General features: G+C 43.4%; 1 protein-coding gene across 1 annotated transcript in view; it reads left to right on the forward strand.

The window, feature by feature from the left end:
* Positions 1-1,191: 1,191 nt before the first annotated feature.
* Positions 1,192-22,344, forward strand: part of LOC137331710 (probable G-protein coupled receptor 139) — a 34,124-nt gene continuing 12,971 nt past the window's right edge. Inside the window, exon 1 of the mRNA XM_067995698.1 lies at positions 1,192-1,507. Coding sequence (XP_067851799.1) covers positions 1,192-1,507 — 316 coding nt within the window. The remainder of the gene's footprint in view (positions 1,508-22,344) is intronic.

A 22,344-nucleotide genomic window follows, 5' to 3' on the forward strand; every position in this document is an offset into this window, starting at 1 on the left:
TGTCAACAGGTCAAACAGTTCCCGCTACAGAGGAAACTATTAGGACGTATAAAAAGAGGCTTGGGTCCGGGTACCATTTGGCAACTGGTCCACTGCCCCGACAACGGCGCTTCCAGTACATTTTAACCATGGTAGACACCTTCTCGGGGGCTCTGATGGCACACCCCTGTGCAAAGGCAAACCAGGCTCACACCATAAAAGGGCTAGAGCAGTTAGTACTTCGGTATGGAGAACCAGATGAAATCCAGACTGATAACAGATCCCCTGTCACAGGGAAACAGGTGCAGCAATGGGCCACTGACAACGGTGTTCACTGGGTTTTGCACATCCCGCACTACCCACAGGCCGCTGGTTTGGTGGAACGAGTGAATGGCCTCCTGAAACAGCACATTAAATTGTTAACCCCAACTCACACGTTAGTAGGGTGGGTCCAGGTATTAGCGCAAGCAGAATATAATTTAAATAACCGCCCGCGTCCCGGTGGGACCCCAATGCAGAAACTAATGGGCCGAACACAACCGCCTTGCATCCCAACCCACCCGAGGACTGCGGGGACACGCTGTGTCCAGGTGGCAAGGTCTGGGTACACTACCCCCAACAACAAATACGACCAGGGGAAATCTTGGCACATGGACAGGGGGACACGTATTGGGTTATAATGCGAGGCCAGGACATGCCTGTATGCCTGGATGGCCGGAAGTTAAAGAAACGCGCTTGACGTTATTAATCCATGTGCTCTCTTACAGGTGGATGATGTGGTTCCTCCTACTGCTAGGGGGTGTGGCCTTGGCAACACCCCTCCTGTTACCCCCACAATAGAACCAAATTATTGATCTTTTTGACAAACACAACTGCTGTCGGGTGGGAGGACATTGAGGCTAATTATACGGTACCTCCTGGGAAGTGGGTGGCCGCAATGCCACCCCGATCACGAACTGAACTACCTGGGCGCAAATTTGGAGCATCCGACGCGTGAATGATACCCACGACAGGCGGGCCATGCCACACATGCAGCGGCTCCATGACACCTGTACGCCAACGTTGATAGCACCCTATCATTAATCTGACGGTACAGATACAATATGACTCTAACACAGTACCCTCCTATTGCGACCGGCTTGACATGACTCTTAAGTTAGAGAAAACCCCACAACGAGGAAGAAGGGACATGTTTGGCACCATCTTGGGGGAATGGGCACCGGAATAGGTGCGCTTAACGCCATGGATATTGAGACCCTGGCCTACAAAATTTCCAAGGCTGGACAATTGACCAAAGATGCTGTACGACTGTCAGACGTATGGACCAAACCCTTGAATGCCAATGCCGTCTCCGGATGGCTTTCGGACGTTATGATCTGGCGGTCGAATAATAACACACAATGGGGACAACTGATGATGGACCAAAACATGACAAAGGCACTTAACAAAACATACTGTTTGCTTCATGCTCTGATTAGGGAGGAGCAATGGGTAGAGCTAGAATGCATTGCCTTCTCTGCTAACGCCCGTAAGTGGTCCTCACTCTTATGATTAGCAGAACGTAACTTGACCGTACGACCGGATGAAAGCCATACTGGATGTGACCAAAAGGGATGTAATTTCACCATGTTAGTGGCTAATATGAGCACCACCACACTGTGGTGCCACTTTATAGCCTTACCCCAGCTATTTGGCACCCGGTTATGGACAGCAGACCTCTGTGGTACCTGGCTTGATCCCTCCAATAGAACTCATGATGGCACTGATTGTCAAATATGGCCTTTTTGGCAAGTGTGTCCTTTACTCACACAAGTATACAAGCCACAGTGTCGGAACATGCTATTGGACGGAACAACCAGTAAACAGTACCATTTTACATGAAATAGGCCAAAACCATGTATGTATTACAAGTGCCACGCCTGTATATGTAAACGCAAGGTGAATGGACCCTCCTGTTAACCAATGCTTCATAAATGTGTATATTGTATTTGATAGGGAAGTGGCACAACATCCAAATATACCGTAAAGTACACGGCATCACCACGGTTCCACCGACAATCACACTAGAAAAGTTAACAAACTTTCTGGAAAGAAACCAGGCTGTCAAGGCTCATTTGAGCTGTGAAAATGAGTGTTTGCTCCGCCAATGGTGGCCATGACCTACTCTGGGAACGAGTTGCTTCGTGTGACTGACGAGTTACACGATCTTACCGTTCACCATTGGTGGGATGTCTTCAAAGGCTGGTCACCCAAAGCCAATGCAGCCCTGGCAATATTACTTCATCCCATGGTGGTGCTCCTCGGTGTTACCTTGCTTGTGTTACTTGTTATTTGTTGTATCGGTTGTAAGGTCTATCGGTTGCTACTACGTACTATAGCTCTTGAAAAAGTTATTAATGCTTACCAACATTTGTTAAAATGAAATGATATGTCAACGGATGAATTGTAACATAAGGGTGAACTATATGACATATCACAAGTGTTGTCAGCAGCTACATTTTTTTTATTCGTTCATGGGATGAGGGCATCACTGGCGAGGCCGGCATTTATTGCCCATCCCAAATTGCCTTTGAGAAGGTGGTGGTGAGCCGCCTTCTTGAACCACTGCAGTCTGTGTGGTGAAGGTTCTCCCACAGTGCTGTTAGGAAGGGAGTTCCAGGATTTTGACCCAGCGACGATGAAGGAACGGCGATATATTTCCAAATCGGGATGGTGTGTGACTTGGAGGGGAATGTGCAGGTGGTGTTGTTCCCATGTACCTGCTGCTCTTGTCCATCTAGATGGTAGAGGTCGCGGGTTTGGGAGGTGCTATTGAAGAAGCCTTGGCGAGTTGCTGCAGAGCATCCTGTGGATGGTACACACTGCAGCCACTGTGCGCCAGTGGTGAAGGGAGTGAATGTTTAGGGTGGTGGATGGGGTGCCAATCAAGCGGGCTGCGTGGTCCTGGATGGTGTCGAGCTTCTTGAGCTGCACTCATCCGGGCAAGTGGAGAGTATTGCATCACACTCCTAACTTGTGCCTTGTAGATGGTGGAAAGGCTTTGGGGAGTCAGGAGGTGAGTCACTCGCCGCAGAATACCCAGCCTCTGACCTGCTCTTGTAGCCACAGTATTTATATGGCTGGTCCATTTAAGTTTCTGGTCAATGGTGACCCCCAGGATGTTGATGGTGGAGGATTTCACGATGGTGAATGCTGTTGAATGTCAAGGGGAGGTGGTTGGACTCTCTCTAGTTGGAGATGGTCATTGCCTGGCACTTGTCTGGCGCGAATGTTATTTGCCACTTATCAGCCCAAGCCTGGATGTTGTCCAAGTCTTGCTGCATGCGGGCTCGGACTGCTTCATTATCTGAGGGGTTGCGAATGGAACTGAACACTGTGCAATCATCAGCGAACATCCCCATTTCTGACCTTATGATGGAGGGAAGTTCATTGACGAAGCAGTTGAAGATGGTTGGGCCCAGGACACTGCCTTGAGGGACTCCTGTAGCAATGTCCTGGGGCTGAGATGATTGGCCTCCAACAACCACTACCATCTTCCTTTGTGCTAGGTATGACTCCAGCCACTGGAGTTTTCCCCCAGATTCCCATTGATTTCAATTTTACTGGGGCTCCTTGGTGCCACACTCGGTCAAATGCTGCCTTGATGTCAAGGGCAGTCACTCTCAACTCACCTCTGGAATTCAGCTCTGTTGTCCATGTTTGGACCAAGGCTGTAATGAGGTCTGGAGCCAAGTGGTCCTGGCGGAACCCAAACTGAGCATCAGTGAGCAGGTTATTGGTGAGTAAGTGCTGCTTGATAGCACTGTCGATGACCCTTCCATCACTTTGCTGATGATTGAGAGTAGAATGATGGGGCGGTAATTGGCCGGATTGGATTTGTCCTGCTTTTTGTGGACAGGACATACCTGGGCAATTTTCCACATTGTCGGGTAGATGCCAGTGTTGTAGCTGTACTGGAACAGCTTGGCTAGAGGTGCAGCTAGTTCTGGAGCACAAGTCTTCAGCACTACAGCCGGGATGTTGACGGGGCCCATAGCCTTTGCTGTATCCAGTGCACTCAGCCGTTTCTTGATATCACGTGGAGTGAATTGAATTGGCTGAAGACTGGCTTCTGTGATGGTGGGGATATCGGGAGGAGGCCGAGACGGATCATCCACTCGGCACTTCTGGCTAAGATGGTTGTAAACGCTTCAGCCTTGTCTTTTGCACTCACGTGCTGGACTCCGCCATCGTTGAGGATGGGGTTGTTTACAGAGCCTCCTCTTCCCGTTTGTTGTTTAATTGTCCACCACCATTCATGACTGGATGTGGCGGGACTGCAGAGCTTTGATCTGATCCGTTGGTTGTGGAATCGCTTAGCTCTGTCTATAGCATGTTGCTTCTGCTGTTTAGCATGCATGTAGTCCTGAGTTGTAGCTTCACCAGATTTGCACCTCATTTTTAGGTACGCCTGGTGCTGCTCCTGGCATGCTCTTCTACACTCCTCATTGAACCAGGGTTGATCCCCTGGCTTGTTGGTAATGGTAGAGTGAGGAATATGCCGGGCCATGAGGTTACAGATTGTGCTGGAATATAATTCTGCTGCTGCTGATGGTCCACAGCGCCTCATGGATGCCCAGTTTTGATCTGCTAGATCTGTTCTGAATCTATCCCATTTAGCACGGTGGTAGTGGCACACAACACGTTGGATGGTGTCCTCAGTGCGAAGACGGGACCTCATCTCCACGGGGACTGTGCGGTGGTCACTCCTACCAATACTGTCATGGACAGATGCATTTGCGACAGGTGGATTGGTGAGGACGAGGTCAAGTAAGGTTCTCCCTCGTGTTGGTTCCATCACCACCTGCCGCAGGCCCAGTCTACCGGCCAGCTCGGTCAGTAGTGGTGCTACCAAGCCACTCTTGGTGATGGACATTGAAGTCCCCCACCCAGAGTACATTCTGTGCCCTTACTACCCTCAGTGCTTCCTCCAAGGAGTGTTCAACATGGAGGAGGACTGATTCATCAGCTGAGGGAGGGCAGTAGATGGTAATCAGCAGGAGGTTTCCTTGCCCATGTTTAACCTGATGCCATGAGAGTTCATGGGGTCCAGAGTCAATGTTGAGGACTCCCAGGGCCACTCCCTCTTGACTGTATATCACTGTACTGCCACCTCTGGTGGGTCTGTCCTGCCGGTGGGACAGGACATACCCAGGGATGGTGATGGAAGAGTCTGGGACATTGGCTGCAGAGGTATGATTCTGTGAGTATGGCTGTGTCAGGTTGTTGTTTGACTGGTCTGTGGGACAGCTCTCCCAATTTTGGAACAAGTCCCCAGATGTTAGTGAGGAGGACTTTGTAGGGTCGACTGTGCTTGGTTTGCCTTTGTCGTGTCCGGTGCCTAGTGGTCCGATGCCGGGTGGTCCATCCGGTTTGATTCTTATTGTGACTTTTTTTTAAGTGTGATTTTACAACTGAGTGGCTTGCTTGCCGATTTCAGAGGGCAATTTAGAATCAACCACATTGCTGTCGGTCTGGCGTCACATATAGGCCAGACCGGGTCACGACGCAGGTTTCCTTCTCTAAAGGACATTAGTGAATCAGATGGGTTTTCATGGCCACCATTACTGATACCAGTATTTTAATTCCAGATTTTATTTAATTAATTGAATTTAAATTCCCCAGCTGCCGTGGCAGGATTTGAACTCATGACTCCAGATTATTAGTCCAGGTCTCTGGATTACTAATCCAGTAACATAACATAACCACTATGCTACCGTACCCTCGTGTTTACATCGTGCAAGACGCCTTGAGGTTACCAGCTGTTTGACCCGGCCGTCCGCCACAATTACACTTGTTTACGCCCCAGTATAACTATCGTGGACTTTCCAGACTCGGAGGACTTCGCTGAGGACTGGGAGTGCATGCGGTGCCTGGGAAACTACAGGCTCAATTACCAGCCGACGGGCAGAAGGACGTGAGCTTGTGATTGACTGTTTGTTTGTCTGTTACAGTACTTGTATGTTATAAGTGTTACAATAAAGTTGTACCTTTTACTTTAGCTGAGGCCCAAGCACCGATCCTTACAGTACCCCATTAGTTACAGCCTGCCAACCTGAAAATGACCCGTTTATCCCTACTCTCTGTTTTCTGCCCTCTAACCAATCCTCTATCCATGCTCGTATGTTTCCCCCAACCCCATGAGACCTTATCTTGCGTAACAACCTTTTATGTGGCACCTTATCGAATGCCTTTTGAAAATCCAAATATACAAAATCCACTGGTTCCCCTTTATCTACCCTGCTAGTTACATCCTCAATAAACTCTAATAAATTTTTCATCATGATTTCCATCTCATAAAACCATGTTGACTCTGCGTAATCATATTATGATGTTCTAACTGACTCACCTCCTGTCTCCCCAAAGCCTTTCCACCATCTACAAGGCACAAGTCAGGAGTGTGATGGAATACTCTCCACTTGCCTGGATGAATGCAGCTCCAACAACACTCAAGAAGCTTGACACCATCCAGGACCACGCAGCCTGCTTGATTGGCACCCCATCCACCACCCTAAACATTCACTCCCTTCACCATCGGCGCACTGTAGCTGCAGTGTGTACCATCCACAGGATGCACTGCAGCAACTGGTCCAGGCTTCTTCGACAGCACCTCCCAAACCCGCGACCTCTACCACCTAGAAGGACAAGGGCAGCAGGCACATGGGAACAACTCCACCTACACGTTCCCCTCCCAGTCACACACCATCCCGACTTGGAAATATATCGCCGTTCCTTCATCGTCGCCGGGTCAAAATCCTGGAACTCCCTTCCTAACAGCACTGTGGGAGAACCTTCACCACATGGACTGCAGTGGTTCAAGAAGGCAGCTCACCACCACCTTCTCAAGGGCAATTTGGGATGGGCAATAAATGCTGGCCTCGCCAGTGAACATCCACATCCCATGAACGAATAAAAGAAAAGTTTTGTTACTGCTTCCTTAAAAATGGATTCCAGCATTTTCCCGATGACTGATGTCAGGCTAACTGACCTGTAGTTCCCTGTTTTTTCTCTCCCTCCTTTCTTGATTAGCAGGGTTACATTTTCTACCTTCCAATCTGCTGGGACCGTTCTAGAATCTAGGCACTGATGTCAGCACCTGCACGAATTGACCCTTACCTTAACAATAGAGTTTCTGTGCCTCTTGGTGCCCAATGCCTCATACTGTGCTGTTGCTGCATCTTAGAAGAGAGGTCAGGACACTTTTGAGACAAGTTTTGTTCATTGCCCCCATCTTCTAATTTATTTCCTACTCTTCTCTCCTCTTCCATACTCAACCCACAGCTGAGAAGAAGAGCAGGCAGCTGGTAACTCTGCTGAGCAATAACTTTACTGTTTCAATTCGCATCTATTATATTTACATTTACTAAACCTATGTTAAAATAATCAGAGATTTAAAATCAATGAAAGGGACGGTTCCAGATTTATAGCTACTGATCTGTACAGATTTAATCAGACATGTATGAAGATCATGTGCCCATGCCGGCTCTTTGAAAGAGTTGTCCAATTTAAAAAGTTAAGAACAGTGGATGTCCAAAGGGACCTAAGGGTTCAGGTACATAGATCATTGAAGTATCATGAACAGGTGCAGAAAATAATCAAGAAGGCTAATGGAATGCTGGCCTTTATATCTAGAGGACTAGAGTACAAGGGGGCAGAGGTTATGCTACAGCTGTACAAAACCCTGTTTAGACCGCAGCTGGAGTATTGTGAACAGTTCTGGGCACCGCACCTTTGGAAGGACATATTGGCCTTGGAGGGAGTGCAGCGTAGGTTTACTATAACGATACCCGGACTTCAAGGGTTAAGTTACGAGGAGAGATTGCACAAATTGGGGTTGTATTCTCTGGAGTTTGGAAGGTTAAGGTTTGATCTGTTCGAAGCTTATAAGATATTAAGGGGAACGGGTAGGGTGGATAGAGAGAAACTATTTCCGCTGGTTGGGGATACTAGGAGTAGGGGGCACAATCTAAAAATTAAAGCCAGACCTTTCAGGAGCGAGATTAGAAAACATTTCTACACACAAAGGGTGGTAGAAGTTTGGAACTCTCTTCTGCAAATGGCAATTGATACTTGCTCAATTGCTAAATTTAAATCTGAGATAGATAGTTTTTTGGCAATCAAATGTATTAAGAGATATGGGCCAAAGGCAGGTATATGGAGTTAGATCACAGATCATAAGAACATAAGAGCATAAGAAATAGGAGCAGGAGTAGGCCAATCAGCCCCTCGAGCCTGCTCCGCCATTCAATAAGATCATGGCTGATCTGATCCTAACCTCAAATCTAAATTCATGTCCAATTTCCTGCCCGCTCCCCGTAACCCCTAATTCCCTTTACTTCTCAGAAACTGTCAATTTCTGTTTTAAATTTATTTAATGATGTAGCTTCCACAGCTTCCTGGGGCAGCAAATTCCACAGACCTACCCTCTGAGTGAAGAAGTTTCTCCTCATCTCAGTTTTGAAAGAGCAGCCCCTTATTCTAAGATTATGCCCCCTCGTTCTAGTTTCACCCATCCTTGGGAACATCCTTACCGCATCCACCCGATCAAGCCCCTTCACAATCTTATATGTTTCAATAAGATCGCCTCTCATTCTTCTGAACTCCAATGAGTAGAGTCCCAATCTACTCAACCTCTCCTCATATGTCCACCCCCTCATCCCCGGGATTAACCGAGTGAACCTTCTTTGTACTGCCTCGAGAGCAAGTATGTCTTTTCTTAAGTATGGACACCAAAACTGTATGCAGTATTCCAGGTGCGGTCTCACCAATACCTTATATAACTGCAGCAATACCTCCCTGTTTTTATATTCTATCCCCCTAGCAATAAAAGCCAACATTCCGTTGGCCTTCTTGATCACCTGCTGCACCTGCAAACTAACTTTTTGAATTTCTTGCACTAGGACCCCCAGATCCCTTTGTACTGCAGTACTTTCCAGTTTCTCGCCATTAAGATAATAACTTGCTCTCCGATTTTTCCTGCCAAAGTGCATAACCTTACATTTTCCAATATTGTATTGCATCTGCCAAATCTCTGCCCACTCACCCAGCCTGTCTATATCCCCTTGTAGGTTTTTTATGTCCTCCTCACTCTCTACTTTCCCTCCCATCTTTGTATCATCTGCAAACTTTGATATGTTACACTCGGTCCCCTACTCCAAATCGTTAATATAGATTGTAAAGAGTTGGGGACCCAGCACCGACCCCTGCGGAACACCACTGGCTACTGGTTGCCAGTCCGAGAATGAACCATTTATCCCAACTCTCTGCTTCCTGTTAGATAACCAATCCTCCACCCATGCCAGAATATTACCCCCAATCCAGTGATTCTTTATCTTGAACAATAATCTTTTATGTGGCACCTTGTCGAATGCCTTCTGGAAGTCCAAATACACTACGTCCACTGGTTCCCCTTTATCCACCCTGTACGTTATATCCTCAAAGAACTCAAGCAAATTTGTCAGACATGACTTCCCCTTCGTAAAGCCATGCTGACTTTGTCCTATTAAATTATGTTTATCCAAATGTTCCGCTACTGTCTCCTTAATAATAGACTCCAAAATTTTACCCACCACAGATGTTAGGCTAACTGGTCTATAATTTCCAGCCTTCTGCCTACTACCCTTTTTAAATAAGGGTGTTACATTAGCAGTTTTCCAATCTGCCGGGACCTTTGCCGAGTCCAGAGAATTTTCGAAAATTATTACCAAAGCATCCACAATCCCTACTGCCACTTCCCTCAAGACCCTAGGATGTAAGCCATCAGGTCCAGGGGATTTATCCGCTTTGAGTCCCATTAATTTACTAAGTACCAATTCCTTAGTGATTTTAATCGTATTTAGCTCCTCCCCCGCTATAGCCCCCTGTTTGTCCAGTGTTGGGATATTCTTAGTGTCCTCTACCGTAAAGACTGAAACAAAATATTTGTTCAGCATTTTTGCCATCTCCATGTTTCCCACCATTAATTTCCCGGTCTCATCCTCCAAAGGACCTACGTTTGCCTTAGCCACCCTTTTTCTTTTTATATAACTGTCGAAACTCTTGCTATCTGTTTTTATATTTTTTGCTAATTTATTTTCATAATCCATCTTCCCTTTCTTAATCAATCCTTTTGTTACTTTTTGCTGTCTTTTGAAGACTTCCCAATCTTCTATCCTCCCACTAAGTTTGGCTACCTTATATGTCCTTGTTTTTAGTCGGATACTATCCTTAATTTCTTTACTTAGCCACGGATGGCTGTCATTTCTTTTACACCCTTTTTTCCTCAGTGGAATATATATTTTTTGAAAGTTGTAAAATAACTCCTTAAATGAACACCACTGTTCATGTACCGTCTCACCCTTTAAACTATTTTCCCAGTCCACTTTAATCAATTCTGCTCTCATACCATCATAGTCTCCTTTATTCAAGCTCAGTACGCTTGTTTGAGAACCAACCTTCTCACCCTCTAATTGGATTTGGAATGTAACCATGTTATGGTCACTCATTCCAAGGGGATCCTTAACTAGGACATTATTAATTAATCCTGGCTCATTACACAGGACCAGGTCCAAGGTGGCTTTCCCCCTGGTAGGTTCAGTTACATACTGCTCAAGAAATCCATCCCTGATGCACTCAATAAACTCTTCCTCAAGGCTACCCTGCCCAATTTGATTTGTCCAGTTAATATGATAGTTAAAATCCCCCATAATTATAGCTGTTCCCTTAGTACATGCCCCGACTATTTCCTGATTAATACTTCTTCCAGCAGAGTTGCAACTATTAGGAGGCCTATATACTACGCCCACGAGTGTTTTTTTCCCCTTATTATTCCTTATCTCTACCCAAACTGTTTCATTATCCTGATCCTTTTTCCCAATATCTTTTCTCTGTATTACAGTGATTCCTTCCCTTATTAACATAGCCACCCCACCTCCCCTTCTTTCCTGCCTGTCCTTCCTGATAGTTAAATACCCTGGCATATTTAATTCCCAGTCGTTGTCACCCTGCAGCCATGTTTCTGTAATGGCCACAAGATCATACCCATACGTCGTTATTTGTGCCGTTAACTCATCCATTTTGTTACAAATGCTACGTGCATTCAGATAAAGAACTTTCAAATATGTTTTGTGACACTTAGTTCCTGCTTTTTCCTTTTTTAACACTTTACCTTTTACTCCATACCTTCTGTCCCTTCCTGATACGCTTTCCTCTGTCTCCCTGCTCAGGTTCCCAACCCCCTGCCACAGCGTTGATGCTGGGTTAATCGCCTTACGCCTTCTAGTTTTCATTTTATCTGTCGTGCCTAAAGTGCCGAAAGTACACTTTCTTTCCGCTGCTCTATGCTTTTCCCTTTCACTTGATCTTGAATAACTGTTTGTACTATTTGTATTGTAGATTTCCCCTGGGTCTTCCCCTCTCTTGCTGCTCTCAACTTTATTCCCTTCTGACTCGCCGCTCAGGTTCCCATCCCCCTGCCACTCTAGTTTAAACCTTCCCCAACAGCACGAGCAAACACCCCCGCGAGGACATTTCTCCCGGTCCTGCTCGGGTGTAACCCGTCACGCTTGTACAGGTCCCACCTTCCCCAGAACCGGTCCCAATGTCCCAGGAATCTAAATCCCTCCCTCCTACACCATCCCTGCAGCCACGCATTCATCCTGTCTATTCTCCTGTTCCTATACTCACTAGCACGTGGCACCGGTAGTAATCCTGAGGTCACTACCTTTGAAGTCCTGCTTTTTAATTTATCTCCTAACTCCTTAAATTCACCTTGCAGGACCTCATCCCTTTTTTTTTTACCAATGTCGTTGGTACCAATATGGACCACGACTACTGGCTGTTCACCCTCCCCCTCCAGAATGCCCTGTAGCCGCTTCGTGACATCCTTGACCCTAGCACCAGGGAGGCAACATACCATCCTGGAATCACGTTTGCGGCTGCAGAAACGCCTATCTGTTCCCCTTACAATTGAATCCCCTATCACTATAGCCCTGCCACTCTTCTTCCTCCCCTCCTGTGCAGCAGAGCCACCCATGGTGCCCCGAACCTGGCTCTTGCTGCTTTCCCCTGATAAGCCATCTCCCCCAACAGCATCCAAAGCAGAATATCTGTTTGAGAATGAGATGGCCCCAGGGGACTCCTGCTCTACCTGCCTAGTCCTTTTACTCTGCCTGGCGGTCACCCATTTCCTTTCTGCCTGCGTATTCTTTATCAGCCATGATCTTATCAAATGGTGGAGCAGGCACGAGGGGCTGAATGGCCTACTCCCGTTCCTATGTTCCTATCCCATGCCCCAGCTTTGCTCCCATAACCCTGCAAATTAGTGCTCTTCAAGTACATGTCCAATTGGCTTTTGAAAGTTCCTATGGAATCTGCTGCCACTCCTTTCAGGTAGTGCTTTCCAGATCTTAACACCCTCTGTGTGAAAAAAAATTCTCCTAATTTCCCCTTTAGTTCTTTTGCCAATTATTTTAAATCTATGACCTCTGGTTGCCGACCCACTTGCCAGAAGAAACAGTTTCTCTCTATTTGCTCTGTCAAAACCCCTCATAATTTTGAATACCTCTATCGGGTCTCCTCTTAACCTCCTCTGCTCTAAGGAGGACAATCCCATCTTCTTCAATCTCTCCACATAACTGAAGTCCCTCATCCCTGGTATCATCCTGGTAAATCTCCAAGGCCTTGACATCCTTTCTAATGGCGTTCAGAATTGTACACAATACTCCAGCTTACGCTTAACCAGTGATTGTAAAGATTTAAATTACTTCTTTTTTTGTATTCAATGCCACTATTTACAAAGCCAAGTATCCCATATGGTTTCTCAACTTGCCCTGCCACCTTCAAAGATTTGTAAATATGCACCCCCACATCCCTCTGCTCTTGCACCCCTTTCAAAGAGCTGTCCAATTTAATCCCACACCCCAGATTTTCCCCTATAACCCTGCAAATTAGTGCTCTTCTAGTACATGTCCAATTTCCTTTTGAATTATACTGCCTTTCAATGTTGTTCCTCCCAAAGTGGATCACTTCACACTTATCCACATTAAATTGCATCTGCCATGTGTCTGTCCATTTCAACAGACTGCCTATGTCTTCTTGAAGTCTGTTGTAAACAATTTTACAACACCAAGTTATAGTCCAGCAATTTTATTTTAAATTCACAAGCTTTCGGAGGCTTCCTCCTTCCTCAGGTGAACGTTGTTGGAAATGAAATTCTCGATATGAAATCGCATTTATAAATCGCATTTATATTGAAGTCTGCTAATATCTTGCTCACTATTTACTGCATTGCCAAGTTTTGATTCATCCACAAACTTCAAAATTGTAATCCCTATACACAAGTCCAAGATTTGACTTGACTTGACTTGACTTGATATGATCTGATTTGATGTGATTGATTTGACTTGATTTGTTTTGACCTGACTTGATTTCATTTCATTTGATTTAATTTTACTGATTTGACTTGATTTGATTTGATTTGACTTAACTTGACTTGATTTGATTGATTTGGTTTGACTGATTTGATTTGATTTGATTTGACTTGATTTGATTTGATTTGATTTGATTGGACTGCATTGGATTGGATTGAATTGGTTTGAACTAGACTGGTGAATTAGATTTGATTGGAATGGATTGGATTGGATTGGAATTGATTTGATATGTTCTGATTAGCGTAGATTTGGACTGGACTGGTGGATTTGATTTCATTTGATTAGATTGCATTGGATTGGATTTGATTTCATTTGGACTCAACAGGTGGATTTAATTTGATTTGATTTGATTGGACTTGATTTCATTTGATTTCACTTCATTGATTTGACTTGTCTTGACATGATTTGATTTGACTTGATTTGATTTGATTTGATTTGTTTTGATTTGGTTGATTTGATTTGACATGATTTGATTGGATTGCATTAGATTGGATTGCTTTAGTTTGATTTGACTTGATTTGATTTGATTTGGCTTTACTTGACTTGATTTGACTTGATTTCATTTGATTTCATTTGGATTGGATTGGGTTGAATTTATTGGGTTGCCTTTGACTGGTGGATTTGATTTGATTTGATTTGATCTGACATGATTGATTTGATATAATTTGATTTGATTTGACTTGACCTGACTTGAAGGAATGGATTTGATTTGGTTTGATTTGATTGATTTGATTTGAAATGATTGTAATGTAGGGAAATGTGGCAGTCAATTTGCGCTCAGCAAGGTCCCACAAACAGCAATGAGATAAATGTCCAGTTTATCTGTTTTAGTGATGTTGGTTGAGGGATAAATATTGGCCAGAACACCAGGGAGAACTCCTTATCTCTTCTTGAAATAGCCCCGTGGGATCTTTTACGTCCACCTGCGTGGACCAAATGGGACTTCGGTTTAATGTCTCATCCAAAAGATATTTTGTGTATATCGAAAACTGTCATTGTTACAACAGAAAGGTGATTATGTGGAATTCAGAGTTGGTAGAATTGCACCAAGGGAACACTGTGGATAGGTGGGCTAGATGGGCTAAAGGTTTTCTCCTGCCTGAAACTACTATGCTATTATGTCACCAATTGTAAAGTATGTATCCTGCTAATTCTGTTCTCAGTAGTCTATTGCCACAATAACTGTGTAGAACGTTTTTATCTTGACTTCGTAAGACTCTAATTTTGAAAAATATCATCATGTTGAAAAAGCAGGAGCAGTCTTTAACTTTGCTCATTCCAGGGATTGAATTTTTTAAAACTAGTACTCAGGATGTGGGTGATGCTGGCAAGGTCATACTTATTGCCCATTCTTGTTGCCCTGAGAAGGTGGGTTTTCTTCTTGAACTGCTGCAGTCCCTGTGGTGAAGGTGCTCTCACAATGGTGCTGGAAAGGGAATTACAGGGATTTGACCCACTGATGATGAGGGAACAGTGATATATGTCCATGTCAGGGTGGGGTACGACTTGAAGGGAAATCCCCAATTTAATTTGGAAAGCAACACTCCCACAGTTAAATGTTCATACATCTGCATGCAGTGTATATGAAGCTGAGCAGGAACTGAGTGGATGTTCATTTCAATATAACAATAGCAGTATTGCTACCAACATAGCTTTGAATTTTCTTTTCTGAAGAAATGAAGAAATGTCAAAATAAAATTATGGTCATTTGTTTCATAATATTCCTCAAAATTGATTCTATGCATAATAAACCTTGGAATAAAAGTGTTTGGTTGACTGTTTGTTCAAATGACTGTAACTAATATCACTGATCATTCAAGCAGTCTAATTGTCTCACTGGAGGGTTCTCTCCAATATAAATAATGGCTCCTTTGAACATATCATTATATTTGGTGAGTCAGAATCACCGAGTCCACAGCAAGAGAAATTTCTCACAGAAAATGGGATACCCAGTAATCTTTCAGATAGAATGCATTTACTACCCTGTTCTTGCAGTTATTGGTGTTACTGGTAAGGCTTTAGAACTAGTATTCTTTGTGTAAACCAATGTTTAACTGTTACTGCTCTTGCTCCCTGCCTTGTACTGTAACTTACTTGCTGTGCCCTGTGTTATAAAGTCATATGCTCAGTGCCATTGGTTCAATCAATCGTATTTTTGCTGTTTGCTAAACTAGGTTATTTACTTAAATTCTGAAGTTTGTTTAGTCTACAATAGAAATAATGTTGCTGAATTACTCTCTACTGAATGGTATGCAATCTCACTTCTAGACCAGATACTGGAAACAGAAAATAAATATGTATTAATGGGTTTATGCAATTTTAACATTTTTATACAATGTAATTGGATTACATGTGCAATATAGGACAATAAAAGTTTATATTTTATTTCTAGTGATTACTCTGAATTAATATTTAATTTGGATTCATAGCAAGGTGTGTGATCGAATGAACTTTCATTTGTTGTGCTTTTGACTGATTGTATTCTGAATACATTGAAAAGTAAAATGGTACAATATTATATTGTGTCATATTACACTGCATCACATAGGTACTTAAGTTCATTATTGACTTAGACATAAGAGCCACTAGGTTAGCATCGTCCAGTTGTGGTAATATAATTATTGAAATTACGGGATGTGTGTTATGTTATCTTCTATGAAAAGTTATACACCATGATTTCTGCCACTACGCATTGTGTAATTCATAGAATCATAGAATCATAGACAGTTACGGCAGAGAAGCAGGCCATTTGGCCCATCACATCCATGCCGGCCGAAAAAGAGCTATTCAGCTTAATCCCACTTTCCAGCACTTGGTCTGTAGCCCTGTCGGTTACGGCACTTCAAGTGCACATCCAAGTACTTTTTAAATGAGTTGAGGGTTTTTGCCTCTACCACCCTTTCAGGCAGTGAGTTCCAGACCCCCACCACCCTCTGGGTGAAAAAGTTCTCCTCAGCTCCCCTCTAATCCTTCTACCAATTACTTAAAATCTATGCCCCCGGTCACTGACCCCTCTGCTAAGGGAAGTAGGTCCACCCTATCCACCCTATCTAGTCCTGTCATAATTTTATATAACTCAATCAAATCTCCCCTCAGCCTCCCTTGTTCAAAAGAAATCAACCCCAGCCTATCCAATCTTTGGATAGTCCTTACAAATCTCCTTTGTACCCTCTCTCATGCAATCACATCCTTCCTGTAATGTGGTGACCAGAACTGTGCTCAGTACTCAAGCTGTGGCCTAACAGTGTTTTATACAGTTCCAGCATAACCTCCCTGTTCTTATATTCTATGCCTCGGCTAACAAAGGAAAGTATCCTGTATGACTTTTTAACCACCTTATCTACCTGTCCTGCTACCTTCAGGGATCTGTGGACATGCACTCCAAGGTCCCTCATTTCCTCTACACCTCTCAGTATCCTCCCATTTATTGTGTACTTCCTTGCCTTGTTTGCCCTCCCCAAATGCATTATCTCACACTTCTCTGGATTGAATTCCATTTGCCACTTTTCTGTCCACTTGACCAGTCCATTGATATCTTCCTGAAGTCGACAGCTTTCCTCCTCAGTATCAACCACACAGCCAATTTTTGTACCATCTGCGAACTTCTTGATCAAACCCCTCACATTCAAAGCCAAATCGTTAATATATACCACAAAAAGCAAGGGACCTAGTACTGAGCCTTGCGGAACCCCACTGGAAACAGCCTTTCAGTCGAAAAAACACCCATCAACCATTACCCTTTGCTTCCTGCCACTGAGCCAATTTTGGATCCAACTAGCCACTTTCCCTTGGACCCCATGGGCTTTTACTTTTGTAAACAGTCTGCCATGTGGGACCTTGTCAAAAGCCTTGCTAAAATCCATGTAGACTACATCAAATGCGTTACCCTCATTGACCCCCCCTTATGACCTCTTCAAAAAATTCAATGAACTTAGTGAGACATGACCTTCCCTTAACAAATCCATGCTGACTGTCCTTGATTAACCCATGCCTTTCTAAATGACGATTTATGCTGTCCCTCAGATTTGATTCCAATAATTTGCCCACCACCGAGGTTAGACTGACTGCCTATAATTACTTGGTCTGTCTCTTTCTTGCTTTTTAAACAACAGTGCAATGTTAGTAGTCCGCCTGTAGCCAGGGCGGATTGGAAAATGATGGTCAGAGCCTCCGTTATTTCCTCCCTTGCTTCTCTTAGCAGCCTGGGATACATTTCATCCATGCCTGGTGATTTATCTACTTTCAAAGATGCTAATCCCCTTAATAATTCCTCTCTCATTATGTTTATCCCATCCAATATTTCACACACCTCCTCCTCCTTTACAATCTATATCAATGACTTGGATGAAGGGACTGAATGTATGGTTGCTAAGTTTGCTGATGACACAAAGGTTGGTAGAAAAGTAAGTTGTGAAGAGGACATAATGAGCCTGCAAAGGGATATAGATAGGTTAAATGAGTGGGCAAAAATTTGGCAGATGGAGTATAATGTGGGAAAATGTGAACTTGTCCACTTTGGCAGGAGGAATAGAAAAGCAGTATATTATTTAAATGGAGAGAGATTGCAGAAATCTGAGACAAGAATTACAACAATTATTCATTCCTGTCTGGTGCAAAAATAAAACAGGAAAGGTGGCTTAACCATGGATTACAAAAGAAATTAGGGATAGTATTAGATCCAAAGAGGAGACATATAAAATTGTCAGAAAAGCGGCAAGCCTGAGGATTGGGAACGGTTTAGAATTCAGCAAAGGAGGACAAAGAGATTGATTAAGAGGGGAAAAATAGAGTATGAGAGTAAACTAGCAGGTAACATAAAAACTGACTGTAAAAGCTTCTATAAATATGTCAGGAGAAAAAGATTAGTGAAGACAAATGTAGATGAATTGACGGCACAAATGGTAACAAATGGACATGATCTCGTGGCCATTACAGAGATGTGGTTGCAAGGTGACCAAGGTTGGGAACTAAATATTCAGGGTTATTTAGCATTTTGGAAGGATAGGAAGAAAGGTAAAGGTGGTGGGGTAGCTCTGTTAATAAAGGATGAAATTGGCATAATTGTGAGAAATGATCTTGGCTCAGAAGATCAAGATGTCGAATCAATTTGGGTGGAGGGAAGAAATAGCAAGGAAAATAAATCACTGGTGGGAGTAATATATAGACCCCCTAACAGTAGCTACACTGTAGGGCAAAATATTAATCAGTAAATAAGGGGGGCTTGTATAAAAGGTAATGCAATAATCATGGGTGATTTTAACTTTCACATAGATTGGACAAATCAAATTGGCAAAAATAGCCCTGAGGAGGAGTTCATAGAGTGTATTAGGGACTGTTTCTTAGACCAATACATCGGGGAACCAACCAGGGAACAGGCCATTTTTGATCTGGTAATGGGTAATGAAACAGGATTAATTAATGATCTCAAAATAAAGGATCCCTTGGGAAGCAGTGATCATAACATGTTGGAACTTCACATCCAGTTTGAGAGCGAGGATCTTGGGTCTGAAGCTACTGTATTAAACTCAAATAAGGGCAATTATAAAGGAATGAGGGCGGAATTGGCTAAAGTGGACTGGGTAAACAGATTAGATGGTATGATGGTGGATAAGCAGTGACAGACATTTAAAAAGATATTTTATGACTCGCAACAAAAATATATCCCTGTTAGGAGGAAAGACTCCACAAAAAGGGTGAACCAACCATGGTTAACCAAGGAAGTAAAGGATGGTATCAGGTTAAAAGAAAAAGCATACAACATGGCAAAGATTACTGGTAAGCCCAAAGATTGGAAAACTTAAAAAAACAACAAAGGATGACTAAAAGAATAATAAAGAGAGAGAAAATAAATTATGAGAGTAAACTAGCAAGAAATATAAAAACTGACAGTAAAAGCTTCTACAAGTATATAAAAAGGAAGAGGGTAGCTAAAGTAAACATTGGTTCCTTAGAGGATGAGACTGGGGAAATAATAATGGAAAACAAGGACATGGCAGAGGAATTGAACAGATATTTTGTATCTGTCTTCACAGTAGAAGACACTAATAATATACCAATAATAGGAGAAAATCAAGGAGCAAAGGGGAGGGAGGAACTAAAAACAATCACTATCACTAGAGAAAAAGTACTCTGTAAACTGATGGGTCTAAAGGCTGATAAGTCCCCTGGACCTGATGGCTTGCATCCGAGGGTCTTAAAGGAAGTGGCTACAGAGATAGTGGATGCATTGGTTGTAATCTTCCAGAATTCATGATATTCTGGAAAGGTCCCAGCAGATTGGAAAACCGCAAACACAACACCCCTATTCAAGAAGGGAGTAAGACAGAAAGCAGGTAACTATAGACCAGTTAGCCTAACATGTCATTGGGAAAGTGCTAGAATCCATTATTAAGGAAGTAGTAGCAGGACATTTGGAGACTCATAATACAATCAAGGAGAGTCAACATGGTTTTATGAAGGGGAAATCATGTTTGACAAATTTATTAGAGTTCTTTGAGGAAGTAACGGGCAGGGTGGATAAAAGGGAACCAATGGATGCAGTATATTTGGATTTCCAAAAGGCATTCGATAAGGTGCCACATTAAGGATTACTGCACAAGATAAGAGCTCATGGTGTTGGGGTAATATACTGGCATGGATAGAGGATTGGCTAACTAACAGAAAACAAAGAGTCGGGATAAAAGGGTCATTTTCAAAATGGCAATCTGTAACTAGTGGGGTGCCGCAGGGCTCAGTGCTGGGGCCTCAACTATTTACAATATATATCAATGACTTGGATGAAGGAACAGAGTGTCTTGTGGCCAAATTTGCTGATGATACAAAGATAGGTGGAAAAGCAAGTTGCGATGAGGACACAAAGTGTCTGCAAAGGGATATTGACAGGTTAAGTGAATGGGCAAAAATTTGGCAGATGGAATATAATGTGGGAAAATGTGAAGTCATCGACTTTGGGAGGAAAAATAAAAAAACAAAATATTATTTGAATGGAGAAATATTACAAAATGATGCGGTACAGAGGGATCTGGGTGTCCTCATACATGAAACACAAAAAGTCAACATACAGGTGCAGCAGGTAATCCGGAAGGCAAACCGAATATTGGCCTTTATTTCTAGGGGGATGGAGTATAAAAGCAGGGAAGTCATGCTACAACTGTACAGGGTGCTGGTGAGACCACACCTGGAGTACTGCGTACAGTTCTGGTGCCCTTATTTAAGGAAGGACATACTTGCATTGGAGGCAGTTCAGAGAAGGTTCACTAGGTTGATTCCAGGTATGGAAGAGATGTCTTATGAGGAAAGATTGAGCAGGTTGGGTCTATATTCATTGGAGTTTAGAAGAATGAGAGGAGACCTTGTTGAAACATACAAGATTCTGAGGGGACTCAAAAGGGTAGATGCTGAGAGGATGTTACCCCTCATGGGGGAATATAAAACTTGGGGGCATAGTCTCAGAATAAGGGGTCACCTGTTTAAGACAGAAATGAGGAGGAATTTCTTCTCCCAGATGGTCGTGAATCTTTGGAATTCTTTACCCCAAAAATTTGTGGAGGCTGAGTCATTGAATACATTCAAGGCTGAGTTAGACAAATTTTTGATCAGCAAGGGAGTCAAAGGATATGGGGAAAAGGCGGGAAAGTGGAGTTGAGGTAAAAATTAGATCAGCCATGATCTCATTGAATGGCGGAGCAGGCTCGAGGGGCCAAATGGCCTACTCCTGCTCCTATCTCTTATGGTCTTATGGTTCCTTACAGTCAGAAATGGGGAAAGTACAATGGGGAACAAAGAAATGGCAGAACAATTAAACACATACTTTGGTTCTGTCTTCACAAAGGAGGACACAAATAACCTGCCAGAAATGTTAGGGAACCAAGGGTCTAGTGAGAGGGAGGAACTGAAGGAAGCCAGTATTAGTAAAAAAAATAGTGCTAGGGAAATTAATGGGGCTAAAGGCTGACAAATCCCTAGAGCCTGATAATCTACACCCCAGAGTACTAAAGGAAGTGGCCCTAGAAATAATGGACGCATTGGTGATCACCTTCCAAAATTCTATGGACTCTGGAACAGTTCCTACAGATTGGAGGGTGGCAAATGTAACCCCACTATTTAAAAAAGGAGGGAAAGAAAAAAAAGGGAATTACAGACCAGTTAGCCTAATATCAGTAGTGGGAAAATGCTTGAATCTATTAGAAATGATGTGATAACAGAACACTTGGAAGGCATTAACGGGATTGGAAAAAGTCAGCATGGGTTTATGAAAGAGAAATCATGCTTAACAGATCTACTGGAGTTTTTTGAGGATGTAACTAGTAGAATAGATAGGGGAGAACCAGTGGATGTGGTGTACTTGGATTTTCAGAAGGCTTTTGATAAGGTCCCACACAAGAGGATAGTGTGCAAAATTAAAGCACATGGGATTGGGGGGAATATACTGGCATGGATTGAGAATTAGTTGACAGACAGGAAACAGAGAGTAGGAATAAACGAGACTTTTTCCGGGTGGCAGGCAGTGACCAGTGGGGTACCACAGGGATCAGTGCTTGGGCCCCAGCTATTCACAATATATATATCAATGATGTGGATGAGGGAACTAAATGTAACATTTCCAAGTTTGCTGACGACACAGAGCTGGGGTGGAATGTGAGCTGTGAGGAGGATGGAAAGAGGCTCCAGTGTGATTTAGATAAGTTGGGTGAGTGGGCTAGAACATGCCAGATGCAGTATAATGTGGTTAAATGTGAGGTTATCCACTTTGGTTGTAAAAACAGAAAGGAAGATTATTATCTGAATGGTGATAGATTGGGAAAAGGGGAGGTGCAACGAGACCTGGGTGTCCTTGTACATCAGTTGCTGAAAGCGAGCATTCAGGTGCAGCAAACAGTTAGGAAGGCGAATGGTATGTTGGCCTTCATTGCAAGAG

Source organism: Heptranchias perlo, chromosome 13 (assembly GCF_035084215.1).
Source record: "Heptranchias perlo isolate sHepPer1 chromosome 13, sHepPer1.hap1, whole genome shotgun sequence".
NCBI classification, from domain to species: domain Eukaryota; kingdom Metazoa; phylum Chordata; class Chondrichthyes; order Hexanchiformes; family Hexanchidae; genus Heptranchias; species Heptranchias perlo.